This window comes from Ochotona curzoniae, unplaced genomic scaffold (genome assembly GCF_017591425.1).
Source record: "Ochotona curzoniae isolate NIBS_2020 unplaced genomic scaffold, NIBS_Ocur_1.0 contig_392, whole genome shotgun sequence".
Classification (NCBI taxonomy): Eukaryota; Metazoa; Chordata; class Mammalia; order Lagomorpha; family Ochotonidae; genus Ochotona; species Ochotona curzoniae.
The window spans coordinates 235,557-254,826 of NW_024466046.1; the positions used below are offsets into that span (position 1 = coordinate 235,557).

Here is a 19,270-nt window from a genome sequence, read left to right on the forward strand (position 1 = left end):
TGGGACTGCAACACTATAAAGAATGCTCTGGACACATTCTTAAATCCTTGAATCTAAGACCTATGACCTTTACTGAGCAATGAGCACATTCATGTCTTTCTTCTGGTTTTCCATGATGTCCATCATATCTCATCTGGCCATCACAGCACTAGGAGTCCCTTCACTCATCTTGTCCACTGACTTTTTTATTTGGGCCTCTAACTGGTGATTGCTGCAATGCCCAGATGGAAAATTCAGATAGAGGGAAGAAAATATGTCCAATATTTTTTGAAATGGAAGGATTACTCCAATGTCCTGGAAGCTAGTGTTTCCCAGGAAAGGTTGTGGGACAAGATCTTATATTTCCATGACATGCCCATTCTTAGTGTGGGCTACAATATTCTGGAGGTAAGGAGATGTTGTTTCCATATATTTCCCATAAGTCTGACACATTGCATGCCGAATGCAGACATAGAAACATCTACAGGGGTTGAAAGTCCATGAACAGGGCTCTGGTTGTCTTGCAGACTGTGAGGCTTTGCTGACAGAGGCTGGAGATTACACAGAAAAATATTTCAGGTTTCGAAGACTCCTTGGCTCCCTCTCAGGTAATCAGTCAACATTTAAGTGGAGGATGGTCATTGTTACGTAGGTTCTGCATTGTTTTTATGAGTGAGATTGGCAAGAGCTTAACGATGTTAATAAAAGCAAGGGCAATGGATATGGCATTGAGGAAGCATTTCCAAGACCAGGTATATTGGTGGTTCCAATGAGACACGCAAATTAAAGGCACTGGTTTCCTGGGTTTTGGTGAATGTTATATAAACCTACTTTTAAAGTTCTCCATAAAATATGTGACATAGTAACATCTTCACAAGAGAAAACTATTGCTCAGTTAAACAGCGTTGTTTAACCATATACTGAAGTTAGAACCAAGGAAAACCCAGCACTGTCAAAAAGCTTCTTGAAAGGTTTCATTCTGATGGCCAGGGTTAGAACTCACAGGCTTCTGTGCCTTGGCATGTGTAGATTCAAAAGGGTTCACTCAGCAACTGCCTGCTGACCATCATTCTTGGAAAAGCATATCCATGTTTTAGGATAGGACTCCTGCCACTGGTTTACTTACAATAGGTGAAGATTCTTACAGAAGGCAGTAGTTGTCCTGGACACTTCTCATGCTGCGATCTATTTTCACTTCAGAAATTCCCTTGCCCCCACTACCTGATCCTACTCCCAAGTCTGTGTATCCTCCTGTGAGTATGTTACACTATTTGCCACTGTGGGAAACCCTACATTACTTAAATGAGGTGAGTATTCTTTGGGCATTGGGGTAGGGGTGGCCAAGGGCAAGACATTTTTAGCTCTGTGGAATAGAGATTCCTCCAAGGAACTTTGTTTTAAAAATGTAAGGGCCAGCATTGTGGTGTGGGCAATTTAGTCATTCCCTGAAATTTTGGCATCCCATATCAGAGTTTTGCTTTACATCCTGGTGGCTTGGTTCCCTGCTGATAATCTCAGGAAAGCAGGGGAAGATGAACTGGTTGCTTGGCATTTGCTTGGTGCCAGGCTCCTGTTTGGTGGCTCCAGCCCCAGTCATTGAGACAAAAGGACTGAGATTTGGCAAGTGCAAGAGTCTCTTTCTCTCACTCTGCTTTCAAGTAAACAAAACAATGCTAATAAAAAGCCTCTGCATTTCATCCAGACTTGGAATCACAGTCCATCCAAGTGGACTTTAAATGGATTTGATCTTGAACTAAAACGTGGAGGAAAGGGCTATCTGGTGGGTGGGGGATCCTGTTGCCTGACTCAGGTGTGTGGTGAAAGCTGACGTGTGGAACTGTTATCCAAATGGAGACAACCATGAAAGCCCTAAAATGTCTGCATCTGAAACTTCAGCACAGAATGTCTGCTAGCATTCATAGTCAATCAGTCATCACTCAACTTCTGCAGGTCTTTACTCACACCGGAAAACTACACATCTGTCTTATATTGAATAACAGCCGCAAATTCCAAAATCAGCTTGTGAAATCAAAATGAGCTGAGCTCCTCCTTACCCTTCTGGACAAAGTGCAGTGACTGTCAGTTTGAACATCCTAAAGAAACAGCATCCCAGAGCATAATTCATCATCTTGTCCTTATTTTCTTTTATTCCACATTTACACATTTATTTAAAGAAGTCCAGGAGGTCTGGCAATGTCAGAGCCAGGGACCAGGAGCACCGTTCAAGTCTCCAGCATTGGTAGCAGGAGCCCCAAGCACCTGGAAGAATTTATGATGTTTCCCCCGCCCTCCCCTCCGCCATTAACTAGAATGTGAATTGGAAGAGCAGCTAGGATATGATTTGCTGCCCATACTAGATGATAGCATGCAGAAAGTGGCTTTTTGAGCTATGCCACGCTGGCTCCTGTTTTATTTTATTTTTAGCTTTTTTGTTTTGCACTTCTAGCTTAGTACACTTGTTCATGAGTAAGTGAGTAAGGCATTGTGATTCTGGCATTCTATATGGCTGTCAGTCGAGTCCTGGTGGTTTCACTTCCAGCCCAGTTCCCTGCTAACACTGTGCCAGGAAATGTAGTACAAGATGAATCAAGCACTTGACTGGCTGCACCCACACTGGAAACTTGGAAGAAGCTCCTGAATTCTGGTTTCAGACAATGGGAAGTGAACTGGCAAGTGGAAGATCTCTCTCTCTGTCTCTCTCTCTCTCTCTCTCTCTCTTCTGTCCTTCACTGCCATTCAAATAAGTACATCTTTAGAAAAAACTAAAGTGAAGTTTATTATTATATTTCTTATCTCTGAGGAAATACTGTTAGTTTTCCCCATTCTGTAGGATCTGTATTGTAGGTTAAATAGTAGGTTATAGTAGCATTTATTGTGTTAAGGAATATTCCTTGAATACACAGTTTTAAATCATTAATATTAATGAATGTTACTTTTTACACATATCTAATAGATAATAATATGGTTAATGTGTTTCATTCTATGATGCTTACTAACGTGCATATTGAAATATATTTACACCACTCAGATTCTATTGGATAATGTGACTGAAATGTAAAATGTAGTGTTGGATTTTATTTTCATTTTCTACATGGCTGCACATGCTCATTTTTCCTTTATCTTTTGCCTTGCTCTCCTTTTCATTCAGTGCATATCCTTGCTGATGAAGGCAGAATATAGCTGAGTCTTTTTAAATTAATTTTTCCAGTCTGTATCGTTTGACTGGAGAGTATAAACCACTTGAAGTGATTATTATTATTTAAGTGTAACAATGTTTTGTACCATTGTTTCATAAATCCTCAAGGTTTTCTTGGAATTTCCTTTGTACATTTTACCGGGAGATTTCCTCTCTTCATATTGATTTTTATTATGGTGAATATCAATTCTCTATTTCTGCGTGCACTACATCCTTACCAACATTTGTTGGGCTGGACAGATAATGGCAAATAATTTCATCTTTCTGTTTGTTTTGGAAGGTATTTACTTTGCCTTCATTTATTTGATAGAAAAGTAATCTGTGTTGACAATTTTTATTTTATTTTAAATTCTTGGATTATAGACTATATGTCTTCATTCTCTCCTACTCCTTAAGATTTCTGATGAGAAATCAAATGTTAGTCTAATTGTGATCCTCTAAAAATGAGCTGCTACTTATCTTGTGTGCATATATATTGAGAACTTATGAGTTTTCTAATATTTCACCTTTGATTGCCAAGGGTTGACCTTCTATATCAGGTCTTCTTTCTTCTGCCTCATACTGTCTGTGGCTGAGATGTCCCACTCTGTTTTGTATTTGGAGTCTTGAATTCTCCATTGCTATTATTTCCATTTCAATTGTCTCAAAATCTCAATTGTAATGCATAATTTTTCATCAATGTCATCTATAATTTTATCTCAATAACTTGTTCTGTGTTCTTTTGCTTATTCTCGTGATTTTTTCCATTCATTTTCAGATAGTTCATCAGTCTCTTATTCACAATTGAAACATTGTCCTGTTCCTTTTGGGGGAGTCACACTGTGTTCCTTGTTTTTGTTCCTTGTATTCCTATGTTTATTTTTAGGCTTTTCTGGAAGCACTATTGTTTTTTGTCCTCTGCTGGAGAAAATAATGCCTCTATGGACTGGTGGAGTGATTATTTTTTCAGAGGGTTTTGGAGGTGCAGATAGGGTATGTCTTGCATACTCTGGTCAGTGCTTAAGTGTTGAGTGAGACTCACAGGTTAACACCCGATTTGGGCATGATATATCTTCTATTTGCTCAGCATAGGGGATGCAATGACCATGACTGTTAGTGTAGTCACAGTCATGTCTTCTCTTTCACGGTGTCCAATGTCCAGGTTTACCCAGACCAGGTACATTCCTCACTCAGACCAGGACAGATACCATGCAAAAGATCTGTGCAGTTCTTTGAGTGCCTGGAGACGCAGCTACACAACACATATTATTATGCCATCATAGAGTCTCCACCATTTTGGCACAGAAAACCCCCACTGTCAGACATTGCTCAGGATTCCCTCGGCCCCAGAGCATCCCTTGGCTGCCAAGATAGCAGCGGCATTCCCAGCTCCAGATGCCAAGGAATGTTGGGACCTCATCTTCCCTGTGGGGCCTGTTGGATAGTGAAATGAATGTGTTCTTCACAGTAACAAATGTGTGTGCTGCCACCTGTCAGGAAACCAACCCAGACTCAAAAGAGGGAATGTGTGTGCCTAGGTAGAGCCTGCAACCACAGTTTTCATTGATACTACTGATTTATATGTATTAGCAATTACTCTTGACTGCTTCAGGCCATCTTCATACTGCACCTGCTCCCCACTGGTCCAGGTGCTTTGTGGGATAATGAGATTAAAGAAGTTTCTGCCACCCGCATGTTAACCCACCACAGCCCTTCCCTCTACTCTAGCTTCAGTCTAAACTGGGAGTCGTTGTGGTCTGAGAGATTTCTCTCCAGGCAGTATCTCAGTGACTCTGACCCACCTGTCTCTCCAGAACTGCTGTCTTTTTGGTCCTATTGTGGTGTCTGCTTGCTGCTGGATGACCATTTACACTGGCATCATCTACACTGCTCCACAAGGTTTCTCAATCCTCTTCCAATTTCTGTGGTGGACCCCTACCTAACGCAAACCTTGGAATGCACCTTTTCAACATTTCTTTCACCAGCCTTCCCTAGTTGAAATTACCATTATGGTAATCTGAGTTTCTACTATTAATCTAACTATTTCTATCATTTGCTGTTACCAAAGCTTGATTTTCATCTTCTTTATTGCATATCTATTTCACTAGTGAGATTGTTACTTTTGTGTTTTTGTGATGGCAGCTGTTGTCCTTTTAACTATACTGTAAGATTGTCTTGAGTATTTCTTACAGAACACTCTGGAAATGATGAATTCCTTACATTTCTACTTGTACTAGAAAGTCTTTTTTTTCATTCATTTCCTTTGGATAACTTTACTTGAAACAGTATTCTTGACTGGATATCTTTCTTTCAAGAATCTGACTGTATCACCCCAATTTTACCTGGTTTATATGATTTCTATTAAGTTTTCTGCTGTTAGTTTGATGGTTCCTTTATCTGTGATAGCATAATTTTATTTTTATACTTATATACTGTTTTGAAAATTCTATGTTCTTACTTTTGACAATCTGTCAATGAATTTTGTCACTTTTACTTGTCCTTTGAGTGTATTCTACCTCAAATTTGGAAAATTTTCAACAATTATTTCATCGCATTCTACCTCAAATTTGGAAAGTTCTCAACAAGTATTTTATTGGCCACATTTTGATTGTGTTTATATTTCTTCATCCTTCCTGCTGAACCAACAATGATGGTCATTTAATGATGGCCTATGCATTGAATAAAGTTTTTCCATTCTTCCCCAATTTTTTTTTCTTTTCTATTTTTTTTTTCTTGATATAGATGTTTCAAATAACCTATCTTCAAACTAAGAACTTTTTCCTGTGCCAGCCCAACTTAGCTAGTGAGGGTGTCAACCACGTTTTATTTTATTTTGTTCTATTTCATTTTATTTTGTGTTTTTTTAAGCTCCATGTTTTCTGTTTATGTTTTATAATACCAAATTGCTTTATGCATTTCTCAATTACATATCATGAAATTTCTTCCAAATGGTGTTGAATTTTCTGTTGCTGATATCTTGTATTTCAGTGTCACTACATTGAGTTTTTTGTCAGACAAAATCTTTTGATTAAAAATTTTTTTTCATGGTATGGTTTCATAGACACAAGGAATCCTTTCTCTACCTTCCATTATTCCACAGCTCTGAGATCCCTCATTGTATTACAATATTATAGTTCTTCAACAACAGCTGGAAGATCATCATTCTGTTATTCAAGTGTTTTATGGCATCATAGGTACAGACAATGGTAGACAGTTTAAAATCCTGTTATCCAGGTATATTTAACAGTTTCATTGGCAGTCCTTCTACTGGGGAATAGAGATACGTTCTGCAACGTATCTTCTCTCCTGGTATGCTGGTCTCAATTTTACAGCTCATTTATGAGAATATATGTATATGTAGATCTATACCTGTATTTATACATCTTGTCTTTTACGTGGAGGTTGCCTTAAATCAGCAAACATATAATATTTGTCTTTGGTGATTGGCATATATCACTGAGTATAATGATCTCTAGCTGGGACAATTTGTTGTAAATGGCAGAATTTCATTCATTGTTTTTCATGGCTGAGTAGTCTCCGATGGAGTAGATGTACCACAATTTCTTTATCTTTTGCAAGGCATTTTGGGCTTTGTCCAGGTCTTTGTTGTTGTATGTTGTGCTGTCAGACACATTCTTATCTCCATTTCTTCTTCCTAATGCTGCTGGTTTCTTTGGGAAGCATCATATTAACTTGTCTTTTTAATGATCCTGTGGTCCAAGTTTGATTTTATGGATTTGCTACATTAATTATCTCTACCAATTTTATTGGGTAGCTTTTATAGTATCATCATTTCTGTTCATGATGTCTCCAGTATCAGTTGGGCTGTGTTGGCTTTTGTTACAGATAGGGTGCTTAGTGCAATGCCTGTGTGCCTTCTTCATCTATAACTCAAAGCTGGTGATATGTGCAAATGGGTCATGGCCTAGGCTCCAGAGGTTGTGCAATTATCCCATAACCTACAAAGCATGTCATTCTTGCAGAAAGGACAGTTTTCCTGTCACCTCTAAGCATGGTGCATTAGACTGTGGGTGAGGGGTGCCCATCATTTTCTCTAGACTAATGGGGACAAGTCTGGTCTTGTTGACCCACATGTGTGACCCTCAGTATTAATGAGAGATTAATGATGTTACAGCCAATGTTGCCTCTTCAGTATGCTTCCACCATTACCAGCACCTCCTAGTCATTGAAGGTGAAAGTACAGGAGCATTATCACACAGTGTCTCCTTTCATTTCCCAAAGAAATCTTGGGGACTATTATACGATACAATATAATGTGAAAAATAGCTTTAAAAGAAGTCTCCTGACTTTTCATTAGTTTGGCAGCTTTTTGCTGCCATGTCTCTCTCATAGCCATTCAAGTTGAATCTTCCAGTCAACATGGAAAATCTTCCTTTAAATAATGGAAGTGGACAGTCGTTTGGATTCATCCTCTATGAGACTAAAATCTGCTCTGGAGGCCTTCTGCATGTCCATGTTAGTGATATTGGAGAGGTAAGTGTCTTCAGACTACCACTTTGGATCAGCAAATGCTTAGCAGACCTCTGCCATTGGAGAAGGCGCTTAGTCACATATCAACATTAGCATTTTTGATTGCATTGACATTATCTCTGATGTGGGGGGAATTAGGAATACAAAGTCAAACTTTCCTTCTTTTACACACTTCAAATTCTATTGCAACATGATGCAACAGAGCTAACCCTGACTTCATAAGAACCTTTCTGTACGTGTCTCTGTGTCTAACACTGGCTGCCTTTTTGTGCAGGTTTTTCTTAACGACACAGTACTAGCGTCTATTAATAGTGAGCTTACGAATGTGGACATTCCAGCATTCACGGTAGGTAACTTCAAAGTCCTACTTCACCAAATGAAATGCCAGAGTAATCTGTTCCTCCTAAAGGTTTTCCCCTTGCTATTAAACTACATTTGGTGTTGTTTCTCACTTCAGGCATCAGCAGAGCATGATGTATCTCCCAGGACAGCATCCATTAGTAACTATTGTCTTATCTATGACTTGCAATTCCCCATTAGAAGTTTGTTCCAAGTCCTTATTTGGATTCTTGATTAAAGGAATAGCCATGTTTCTTTGCTGCTTCTAATAGGACCTGTGGAGGATGGTGGGGATATTTTATATGGAGAAGAGCAATATATATATATCAGTCCTTATGAGAATGGGACCACTGTTACTTGTGAAGCCATTTTCATCCATTTGCATGTCTTTTTCTCTGAGACTCCAACAAAAGAGTACATTCTAGAGGGGGAAAAAAATCAGCCTTACTAAACAACTGCCACGCATTGTTCTGTTCCAAATAGGGTTGTCAACTTCTCAGGATCCTTGTGGAGAATCAAGGACGGGTGGCTTTTTCAGACAGAATGCAAACTGAGCAGAAAGGTAGGCTCTAGGCCTGGAAATCAGGCACCAGCTTCTCTTCAGTTACTTGGAACATGAACTTTGAGTTATGTTGGGAAAGTAGTAATTAGGACCTCCATGGTTAGACACTGAGGTTCTAAGATAAAAAATTTCTCTTCGTCCTGGTTCTATCTCCTCTTATTCTCCAGCGCACGAAGGTAAGTATGTGCACATTTTAATGTCCTTGACCACATCAATCTTCTGTGCAGAGTTTTAGGGCGTTTCAATGCCAGGTGGGCAACTTATTGGGAGTGTTGAAAAATCAAGCAAGGAAACTTGCTCTCACAGCATGAGACAAGTGTGTGGCCTGGCTGTGCTCTATGATGCATTTACCTACCCTAGACGCTGGAGAGTGTCAATCTTTATTTCTTCATAGTCCCTTTTCTGCCTCCCTTTCCCAGGAATAACTGAAACTATTACTCTCAATGGAGTGATTCTGAAGGGCTTTAACATCTACTGCTTGGAAATGAAAATGAACTTCCTTGAGAGGTATGTCCCTGCCCAAACTCAGTGGCCACTTTTAGCGATCAGCTGACTGCGTTTCTAACCTATTCACTTTGCAGAGAATGTTCTGGAAGCTCAGAGAAGTGAAGGAATTGAGTCTATGCTTTTAGTTACTTCGGAATAACTACAAGAATAAGCCCAATTCCTAGTCCAGTGCTTCCTGCTTTACTCATATCATTGAAGCAGAATCTTTGATCCCATGGGGCAAGGTGATGTGAAGTTGGAGGCTAGAGTTCAGTTTTCCTTTCCTTCACATCTTGGTTCTTTTTTCAGACTCCGCTCTGCCACCTGGAGGTCCATCACAGATAGCCATATAGGTCCTGCCTTCTACAGGGGGACCCTGAAAGCCGGCGCTTCTCCCAAAGACACCTTCCTGAGTCTACCTGTAAGTGGACCTCTTCGTGTGCCCACTTGTTTGATTTTTAAAGCTAGTGTTATCCTGAGGTGGTAGTGTAGCCTGTTTTGCCACTGCCTGTGACATCAACATTCCCTGTGAGTGCCTGTATGAAAAATGGCTGTTCCACTTCCAGTGGGCCTGAGGAACCAATGGGATGTATCCCAAATGCCCAGATGTTGGGGACCCCGTGCACACATGGGGATATCTGGAAGAATGCCCATGCTCCTTCCTACAGTTTGATACCACCTCCAGTGTTGAAACAATTTAGGATGTGAAGATCTCTCTTTTTCTCACCCTCTCTCCCCTCCTCCCACTCTGTTTCCTTCTAAATTTTCTCTCTCCTTCTATCTTTGTAACTCTACCTTTCAAATTGATATAAGTAAATGATTTTAAAAATTAGTCTTAAAACCATATTATTTCATATTCTGTGTCGCTTCCATGCCTCCATCTTCTTCCTCACTGCCAAACAAACCTCACACGTTTTCTCAATCTTCCTAATTTAGTATTGTTCAAGAAAATAATATGTTGAAATGCCATCGAAAAATCAAATAACAAGATGTGAAGAGAGAATGGTATAATACTTTGGGTCCACACTTCCAACCAGCCTGTGTTTACACGCGTGACATTAGTAAAATATACGTGCCCTTGTTTTATACCACTGGCATCATCTGCAGACTCTACTCTGCTACTTGAATTTTTGAGAAGGAGGCAGTTTAGTTTTTAATCTGGTATATTGCTTTATGTATAATGCACAACAGTAACATAAATGTTCCAAATCACAATCACAGAATTGTCATCTCATACTTATCATTGAGATACAAAGTATAATTTTAGGATTACTTTTCCACCAAATATAGCTGTCATTTTTACTTCTTGTTCAGTGCTTCCTATTTTGGATTATGGAAACTGAACTATAAGGTATTCATTCTTTTTAGTATTGTGTCTTTTATTCATCATTGTTTGTGAAACCCAATCATTTCTCTAGGTTTTTTGTTCATTTTTTTCAATGCTGTATAACATTTTTAACTTTTAAAAAAATTTTCATGACACAATTTCATAGGCTCAGGGATTTCACCATCCACCCCCTCACTGTTTTCCCGGAGATTATTGCAATAGTACAGTCCTTCAGCAGCAGTCACAAGTCCATCATTCTGCTATTTAACTGCATCCTGACATTGTCCACAAAGACAGAGATAAAATGAATATACTACCCTTTATTATTCAGGATTCTACTATTGAAGGAGAGTTTGATGATCGCCAGGGTTGGACTAGCTTAGGAAATTAAGATTCTTTTACATTTATGTTTGGCACGGAGACATGTTTCTCAGGCTTGATATCAAGGCTTAGGTTCTAATAAATGATTCGGGAATGAGACTCAGGGTTTCAGGAGTGCTGTGTGATCAGGATTCAGTACATCTCACAAGGAAATCTGTCTGCAGCTAGCAGTTCCTCATTTCCTTCACGGGATGACTGACAAGAATGGATATGACTCTTCCAAATAAAAGGTCAACATGCTTCTGTGTTTGTTCTATTATATGTTATATAATATAATAATATATCATTTTCATATTAATGTATTATATAGAATATTATTATATAACATGCAATGTGTAATATATAAATATTTTATATCTGGTATATAAATATATCATATAATATATTATATATAAAATATAGGATAGTACATTATATTTACATGTAATATGATATATTTTATATAATACATTATACATTATATATACACATTATATATATAAACAAGATATATTTACAATATCTTTATTTCTTAATTTTTGATTGAAAATTAGGCTTGCTTGAGCTTCTCTCTATTGGGTTCTTTTCCATTATGGACTCAGTATTGTTTGGTTCTGTGTCCCATGGTTATGAAACCATGGTTATGGTTATCTGCATAGATAATATATGCCTCCATTCCTGCCAGGTTTTATATTACACCACATACTTGTTCACAATGCTAACTAATGATCCTTTGTCTTTCTGTGGATCCTTTGTCTTTCTTTGTCTTAGTTGCAATTGCTTATTTTTTTTTTACTTTGGACTTCATTTATTTGGGCATTTATTTTGTTAGCCTATCTAAAGTTAAACATTATCCATATTTGGAAAATTTCAATTCTTAATTTCACCTACCTTTTGTATTCAATTTCATTTCCTTGATTTTTGCTTTTATCTCCAAAAGAAATGGAAGGAGGGAGAGAGAAAGGGAGAGAGAGCAGTTATTTTATGTTTCAATCCTGTAAGATTTCAACACCCACGTCCGTTCAGATCAAAACCAGAACACGGGAACTCCTTCCCAGCCTCGCAAGTGGATAGCATGGGCAAAGGAACGGGGTCATCACACTTGCCAAATCGGTCCATTAGTAGGAAGCTGGGTCCAAAGAAGAGCAGCCGGAACGTCAAAGGAACAGCTCAATGTGTGCCTGGTCCGTTGCACTACAGCATTGACGATGAACTAAACCTTCAAACTGAGCAGTGACATCCACTGCTGAAAGGTTGTTACGGATCATTTATACCTTTCCTTTTTAATTTTACTCTTTTAAGGAATGTTTTCTTTATTCTTTCCAACACCTCCACATTGTAATAAGGAATATGGCTTTCTTAAAGGGCGACTTAACCACTAGGTCGAATGCCCACCTTTTCTCTCATTTTTGAAACTCGTTTTAGTGAGTTAATATTCCTCATTTCCTTGTTTGTACTTTTGACAGTTCAGATAAAGCATTTAACTCCTTCCTGGCTTACATAAGGTCCTGCTGCACATGTTGTAGATACTCTGTGTCCCACAGTTTTCAGTTATTTTACTCTTGGCAAAGATATTTTTTTAAGATTCCTTTTATTATTATTAGAAAGTCAGATATAGGGACAGAAGGAGAGACAGAGGAGAAGATCTTCTCCCCATTGATTAACTTCCCAAGCGGCCACAACAGCCAGAGCTGCGCTGATCTGAAGCCAGGAGCCAAGATCCTCTTCTGGGTCTCCCGTGTGGGTGCAGGGTCCCAAGGCTTTGGTTAATCCTCAACTGCCTTCCCAGGCCACAAGCATACAGCTGGATAGGAAGTGGGGGCCTCTGGGATTAGAACCAGTGCCCATTTATAACCGCAGTCTGTGCAAGGCAAAGACTAGGCTATTGCTCTGGGCCCGGTAAAGTTTTGAAATATTGTTAAACTTGTACTGTTGTGATTATTTGATTTATGGGTTACCTAGACATTTTTCCTTAATTTTCAAGGTTATGGGTATGTCTTAGGTTATATTTTAATTATTTTCATGTTTAATTACAGTGTAGAATGATAGGCTTTAAATACGTAGACTTGTTTACTCAACGTGGCGTAATATTTGCAAATATTCTTATGAACACTTCAGAATTATGTGGATCATTTACTTGTTAAATAATTGCCTCATATGCACTATGTAGAAGGGAGGCAAGAATCTTTTTATTCAAAATTTGTTCTTTTCATTGATTTCTACAAACTAGTCTATGACTGTGTGAATATTCTCCGATTGTGAATTTATTTACATATTCTTTCATTTTTCCACTTGGCTTTGCATTTTTTCAACTATCCTTAGGGCTTTCCTTACAAACAGCATATACCTTTTTGCTAAATTAAGAATTTCACCATCATGACATAGCTCACTGTATCACTCATAGTATTGACTGCATGAAAAAAAATCATGCTTTTGATACTAGCAGATGTTACAACTCGCTGTTGATAATCTGCAATGTATCATCACTTCCTCCATGATTTCTCTTTTGTTTCACCTTATGCTTTTATGATGTTATGATTCCATCACCTTCTGCTTTTGATGATTATCCCATGCATGACATGATTAACATTAGACATGCTAGGGAGCAGAGTCTTTGTTGCATAATACATATTTTTGGAAATAGAAACCTGCTTTTCCTTTTCTATTATTATTATAATTTTGTGATACAGATCCATTAGCCCTGAGATTTCCCTTAATCCCTCCCCCATCCCTCCCCACTGAGTTCTCCTATATTATCATAATAGCATAGTCATAAGTCCATTAGAGAGTCCCACATCCCTTTGTCAAAATATGTTGAACAGTTTCATTGGGAATCCATCTTTGATCTGGAAGGAGAGATGCATACTGCATTCTATCCTCACATCTGGGTATGATAGGCTCCATTACACAGTTACACCCCCTTAAATGAAAAGCCACAATACAAAATCAGTAACAGAAAGAAAAACAGAAATTAAATAGCATGCTGCTGGATATGATAGTCTCCATTATACAGTTAGAATACATCCCCTTAAATGCAAAGCCACAAAACAAAATCAGGAACAGAAAGAAAAAAAATTACAGCTCCCTTAAGTTAAATAACATGCTACTGAATGACTAACATGTCGCTGAAGAAATGAAAAAGAAAACCAATAATCTGCTTGCAGAAAACAATGCCACTGTATGACCTATGAGTAAGTGAAGAACTTAATATGTGAAAAAGTGTTTTGAAGAAATGAAAATAAAAACAAATACATCAAGTTCCATGATATAGTTTCCACTGATCTTTGTTGGTAAGATGTATCTCTCTCTCTTTTTTTTTTTAAAGATTTATTTATTTATTGGAAAGTCATATACACAGAGAGTAGGAGAGACAGAGAGGAAGATCTTCCATCCGATGATTCACTCCCCAAGTGAGCCCAATGGTTGATGCTATGCCAATCTGAAGCCAGGATCCAGGAACTTCCTCTGGGTCTCCCACACGGGCGCAGGGTGCCAAGGCTTTGGGCCGTCCTTGACTGCTTTCCCAGGCCACAAGCAGGGAGCTGGAAGGGAAGTGGAGCTGCCGGGATTAGAACTGGTGCCCATTTGGGATCCCGGGCGTGCAAAGCGAGGACTTTAGCCGCTAGGCCACACCACCAGGCCCGGTAAGATGTATCTCTTATAGGCAACGAGTAAAGGATTTTGCTTTTTAAATTCAGTCTACTAATCTTTGATGTTTGATTGATGAGTTTAAGCCATTTACATTCAGGGTTAATATAAATAAGTGGTAATTTAGTCCTGTCATTTTAGCGATGGTTTGTTTATGGATTTATTCTGCTGCTGTTATTTTGCTGGGATGTTCTTTACATTGGCCTTTGGTTTTGGTGGGTGCTATTCCTCTTCTCTGTCAAGAGATCATCTTTGGGCCCAGCACAGTAACCTAGTGGCTAGAGTCCTCACCTTGCATGAGCTGGGATCACATTTAGGCATTGGTTCTAATCCTGGCTGCCCCTGCCTGTGGCCTGGGAAGGCAGTGGAGGACAGCTCAAATCCTTGTGACCCTGCACCTGCGTGGGAGACCCGGAAGAAGCTCCTGGATTTGGATTGTCTTACCTCCAGCCATTGTGGCTACTTGGGGAGTGAATCAATGGATGAGAGATCTTCCTCTATGTATCTCCACCTCTCTGTATATCTGACTTTCCAATAAAAAATATACTTCTTTTTTAAAAGGAGAGGGCATGTTTAAATATGTAAGAGGTTTGAAAGAGGCAAATTCTTTTAACTTGTCTTGACTGTGGAGGAATTTTGCTTCATTTTCAAAGAGAAAGGGAAGCTTTGCTGGGTACATTATCCTGGGCCGACCAATTTTGCTTTCAGTATCTGGAATATGTCACTGCATTCCCTTCTGGCTTATAGTTTCCTGTGAGAGGTCAGCTTTGAATTTAATTGCCATTCCTCTATATATCCATTGTTTTTTTTTTTCATTTGCACATTTAAGGATCCTTTCTTTATGTTTGGCTGAAGAGAGCTTGATTATCATGTGTCATGATGAAGATTCCTTTTGGTCAACCCTATGGAGAGTTCTGTGCCCTTCCTGGATATTGTTTCCTAAGTCCTTCTCCTGATTAAGGAAATTTTCTTTAATTATTTCATTAAATACATTTTAAAACCTAGCTTCTCTTTCTGCACCTTCTGAAACTCCCATAATTCTTGTATTTGGCCTTTTAATAACACCTGTTAATTTTTATAGACTTTTTTTAAAGCTTTACCTAGCTTTGCTTTCAGCCTTTTGATTGTTTCCCATTGTGACAAGAAATATCTTCCAACTCAGAGATTCTTTCTTCTGCCTCATTCACTCATGGGATTTTTAGTTTACTCTGTTGCATCCCTCATTCCCAATGATTTTGCCTAATTTTGTTTCTGTGTTGCTATTTCCTGTGCGACACATTCTTTAAAATCCTTGAACTTAGAAGTTCTAAAACGAGTTGTCTGAATTCTGTATTCTTCATTTTCTCAATGTATTGCTCAGCTAACTTTGAGCTTGGCAAAGGCTTTTGCTCCGTTGACGGGGGGAGTGTTCAATATTATTCATTGGGCCTTTGTTTCTCCTTTTGCTCTTGGTCATTGTACTTCTGGTTATCAGATTCTTCTCCTTAGGATAGGTTTCTAAACTGTCTCACAGACAAGTCTACAATTTGATTTTACTTATGACAATTAGTACAGGTTTTTTTGTTGTTGTTGTTGTCATTTGCAGTCACTTGTGCCACTCCCTCAAGTGAGTGGTACCCAGTACAACGTACTGAGCTCAACTAGCTCACTCCCAGCTCAGCACACTGTTGTTCCTGCAGTCTCAAATCCTTTGCCACACTGTACAAAAATGGGAACTGGTGTGTCACTCATGGAATTCTTGATCTACTGGCTGTTAGATATGGGAGTACCTGGACCTATTTTGGGTGGAACCTGTGAGATGCCACCTCATTGCAATTCACTGAGCCAGAAATGAGTTTGCTCCCAGCTTAGTGTGTGTGCAGTCCTGTCCCATAGCCTTTGCTTCCCTACACAAAATGATGCCTGGTTCAGCTCTAGTGTACAATTCACCCTGTTATCACACTGTTTGTTTTGAATCTGTTGTTCTGTCTCTGCTCCTGGTCAATTCAAACAATCCAGGAGTATGGGCAGTGCTTTGTCTCAGTTTGCCACCTGAGCTTTTGGTTAATGCCCCTTCCCACCTGGCCTCTGGTGGAGTTCCAGCCACTGATGCAGTTCAGATCACCGCTTGCTGAATGCTGCTGGGTTATCTGGTTACTACAAGCCCATACCCTTGTCTTCAGTGCTTTTGCATATCTGTCACTCTCCAGGTGCCCCTCTGCCATCTGTCTATCCCCTCCTATTGCCTGGAACGTGCTCTCTCTGCTTCACCCTGGCTAATGTTTCTCCATCTATTTAAATATATCCTTTCCCTATTTCTCCATCTTCATTCTCAGAAACTTACTATGCCTACAATACTAATCAAATTAGCCGTAAAGGTTTCTTTCTATTCTTTTTGTTTTCATAAAGTGTGAACATACATTGTGCATGTTTCAAATCAAGCTCGAAGGCATAGTCTTATTTCTAACCCTTCTCTCCCTCTTGCTTTATTTTCTTAAAATATTTTACAGTGACATACTTTAATTCCTCTTACTTGTCATAGGTTTAACCCCACCTAAAGCAAAAGTTCAAGTAGAAACAGAAAAGTAATTACTCAAGAATGTAACCTAAGACTGTTAACAATAATCAGATCTGAAAATGTTCATTTCGTATGTTTGTGGAGAGAAATTGTACCTTAACACAACATTAGTAGGAATGTAAACAAAACATAAATTACACAAGAGTATGGTGATTCCTCAGAGAACTTAAAATAAAACTACCATATGGTCCAGCCTTCCTATTTCTGGGTATTTACCCTGAATAAGTGAAATCAGCATACCAGGGAGGTATTATTACACTCATGTTTCCTGAAGCTCACTTCTACTGCCCTTTAACCTTTTTTGTAGACATCTGGGTAGAAGCTCTGGAACATTTCTCATCCTAAATCTATGTTCTTGTTCCCTTCATTAATGCTCCTAAATCTTGTACTTCAGCCTCCAGTGTGTTAGATTCACCATGACAACGTGAAACTTATCCTGTACCTCATGTCGCCATCTTTCCAGGGTTGGAATTATGCATTTGTGTTTATCAATGGAAGGAACCTTGGGAGATACTGGCATATTGGACCTCAGAAAACACTTTACCTGCCCGGGGTCTGGCTTCACCCAGAAGACAATGAGGTGAGTCATCGCAGTACCCAGTTTGAGATTGATATTCATTCTCAGAATCTGAATTGCACCATTCATCTAATCATGTGGCTTTTTCACAAATCCTAATTTTTTTTTTACTGTTATTTCTTTCCAGATTATTGTGTTTGAGAAAACAAAAAAAGGGTCATTCATTGGATTTTCTGACAAGCCCAAGCTATAAGGCTGTGTTTTATCACCTTCCTTACAATATTCAGGCTCACCAAAAGTACTGTTTCAGGAAGACTAATGCTAAGAATATTCAACACAGTATAGCACTCAACAGCAAAAAAGCAACAATGACCTAAAAATTTGTAGAATTTTTAATGTATTCCATGCTGTCTCACCTATTTTTCGCTTCTACTTTTTAAAACATCTTCAGATCTTCAATGATTGGCTTACTATGTGATTCTTCTCTAATTCATTGTGCTTTTGGATAGATATAAATAAAAGGATATCATATTTTTCTGTCTTCTGATACTTAAATGGGTGGTTGTAAAGGGTCTCTATATCATTGAAGAATATGTATAAATGTGTATAAGCAAGTTTTAACTTGCTGTATGATAAAATGTTGAAATCTTATCATCTTGCTAGATATGGTGCCTGGGGCTTTAAGGAATTTAGCAAATAAGTTGGTGCCCCAAGTGAAGAAGGAGTGCCCTGTTTTGAGCAGGGTGATTGTGTCAAATGAGTGACAGTTCTGACATGTTAGCCATCCAATTCTTTCATAAATCTTTTCCCTTATGGCACTAGCTTCTAGCTCATAAACTCCTGGAGATTGCAGAGTAAGAGAGAGGAACATAACCTGTAATCTTCTTGAAGATTCTGTGTACTACAGTTAAGATGTAATGTTTGCATAAATTGCAATTCCTAATAAGACATGATGGGTCTATGTTCTCTCTTCCATCTAACCAGCAATTGTATTTTTTTCCTCTTTAAATGTTATATATTTTTTGTGGTTTCACATTTCATTCCCTTAAGATATGTTTACTTTAACACTTACTTTAAAGATGTACCAATGCTATAACTTAATAGGATTTCATTTCCAGGAAAAAAATGACTCATAAAAATAATATCCTCAGGTTTTTTTAAATTTTATTTTTGATGATGTTTACACATTTGATTGGGGTGGGAAGGGTCAAAGTTTAGAGGAAAGTGGGTGAGACCATTGTTTCCACATCCTTTTTTTCCCCCTTGTGTTCCTGTATTTGGGGGGAAGGGGGGAAATAAGGGCAGAAGCAACATTCAGCCTCCAAACCACATCTGTATCTTGGGATGGGAGACTGCCACCTGATGTCATCTCAGGGTCCCCAATGTGGGGCATGCTTTAAGGGTCCCACTCAAGTGGTTTTGATAATTCAAAAGTTCTGAATTGTTGTTGATCTTGCCACTCCAAGCACAATGAAATCCCTCCAGGATCTACTGGCTGACATAGTCCACCTCAGAGTCTCCATTTGCCCAAATACTCTTTGTCAAGACTTTACTGGGGTAGTTGTTCAACTTGCTCTGTTCCCCTTCCTGTGCTACGGTACCAGAAGTCCTCTGGAAGCTCCAGTGGACTGCCACAGCTTCCATATGCATCTGGGTGTGCCCTCGACTCCTCCATTTAAGCCACTGAGGAGACTCACCTCTGACACATGCACTCCATGGTCAGACCATGGGACCTGCAACTCTCCCCATGGTTAGAGTTCTGAGTCCAGTGGTTCAGTTGGTGGAATTCCTAAAGAAACCTCATCTGAGGTGATCCCAGGTCTGATTGC

General features: G+C 38.9%; 1 protein-coding gene across 1 annotated transcript in view; it reads left to right on the forward strand.

Moving 5' to 3' along the window:
- The window catches only part of LOC121158917 (beta-galactosidase-1-like protein 3), a 42,653-nt gene extending 24,959 nt beyond the window's left edge, over nucleotides 1-17,694 (forward strand). Inside the window, exons 11-19 of the mRNA XM_040983931.1 lie at nucleotides 507-587; nucleotides 1,180-1,286; nucleotides 7,508-7,648; nucleotides 7,920-7,991; nucleotides 8,468-8,546; nucleotides 8,966-9,053; nucleotides 9,342-9,453; nucleotides 17,388-17,504; nucleotides 17,629-17,694. Coding sequence (XP_040839865.1) covers nucleotides 507-587; nucleotides 1,180-1,286; nucleotides 7,508-7,648; nucleotides 7,920-7,991; nucleotides 8,468-8,546; nucleotides 8,966-9,053; nucleotides 9,342-9,453; nucleotides 17,388-17,504; nucleotides 17,629-17,694 — 863 coding nt within the window. The remainder of the gene's footprint in view (nucleotides 1-506; nucleotides 588-1,179; nucleotides 1,287-7,507; nucleotides 7,649-7,919; nucleotides 7,992-8,467; nucleotides 8,547-8,965; nucleotides 9,054-9,341; nucleotides 9,454-17,387; nucleotides 17,505-17,628) is intronic.
- The last annotated feature ends 1,576 nt before the right edge of the window (nucleotides 17,695-19,270 follow it).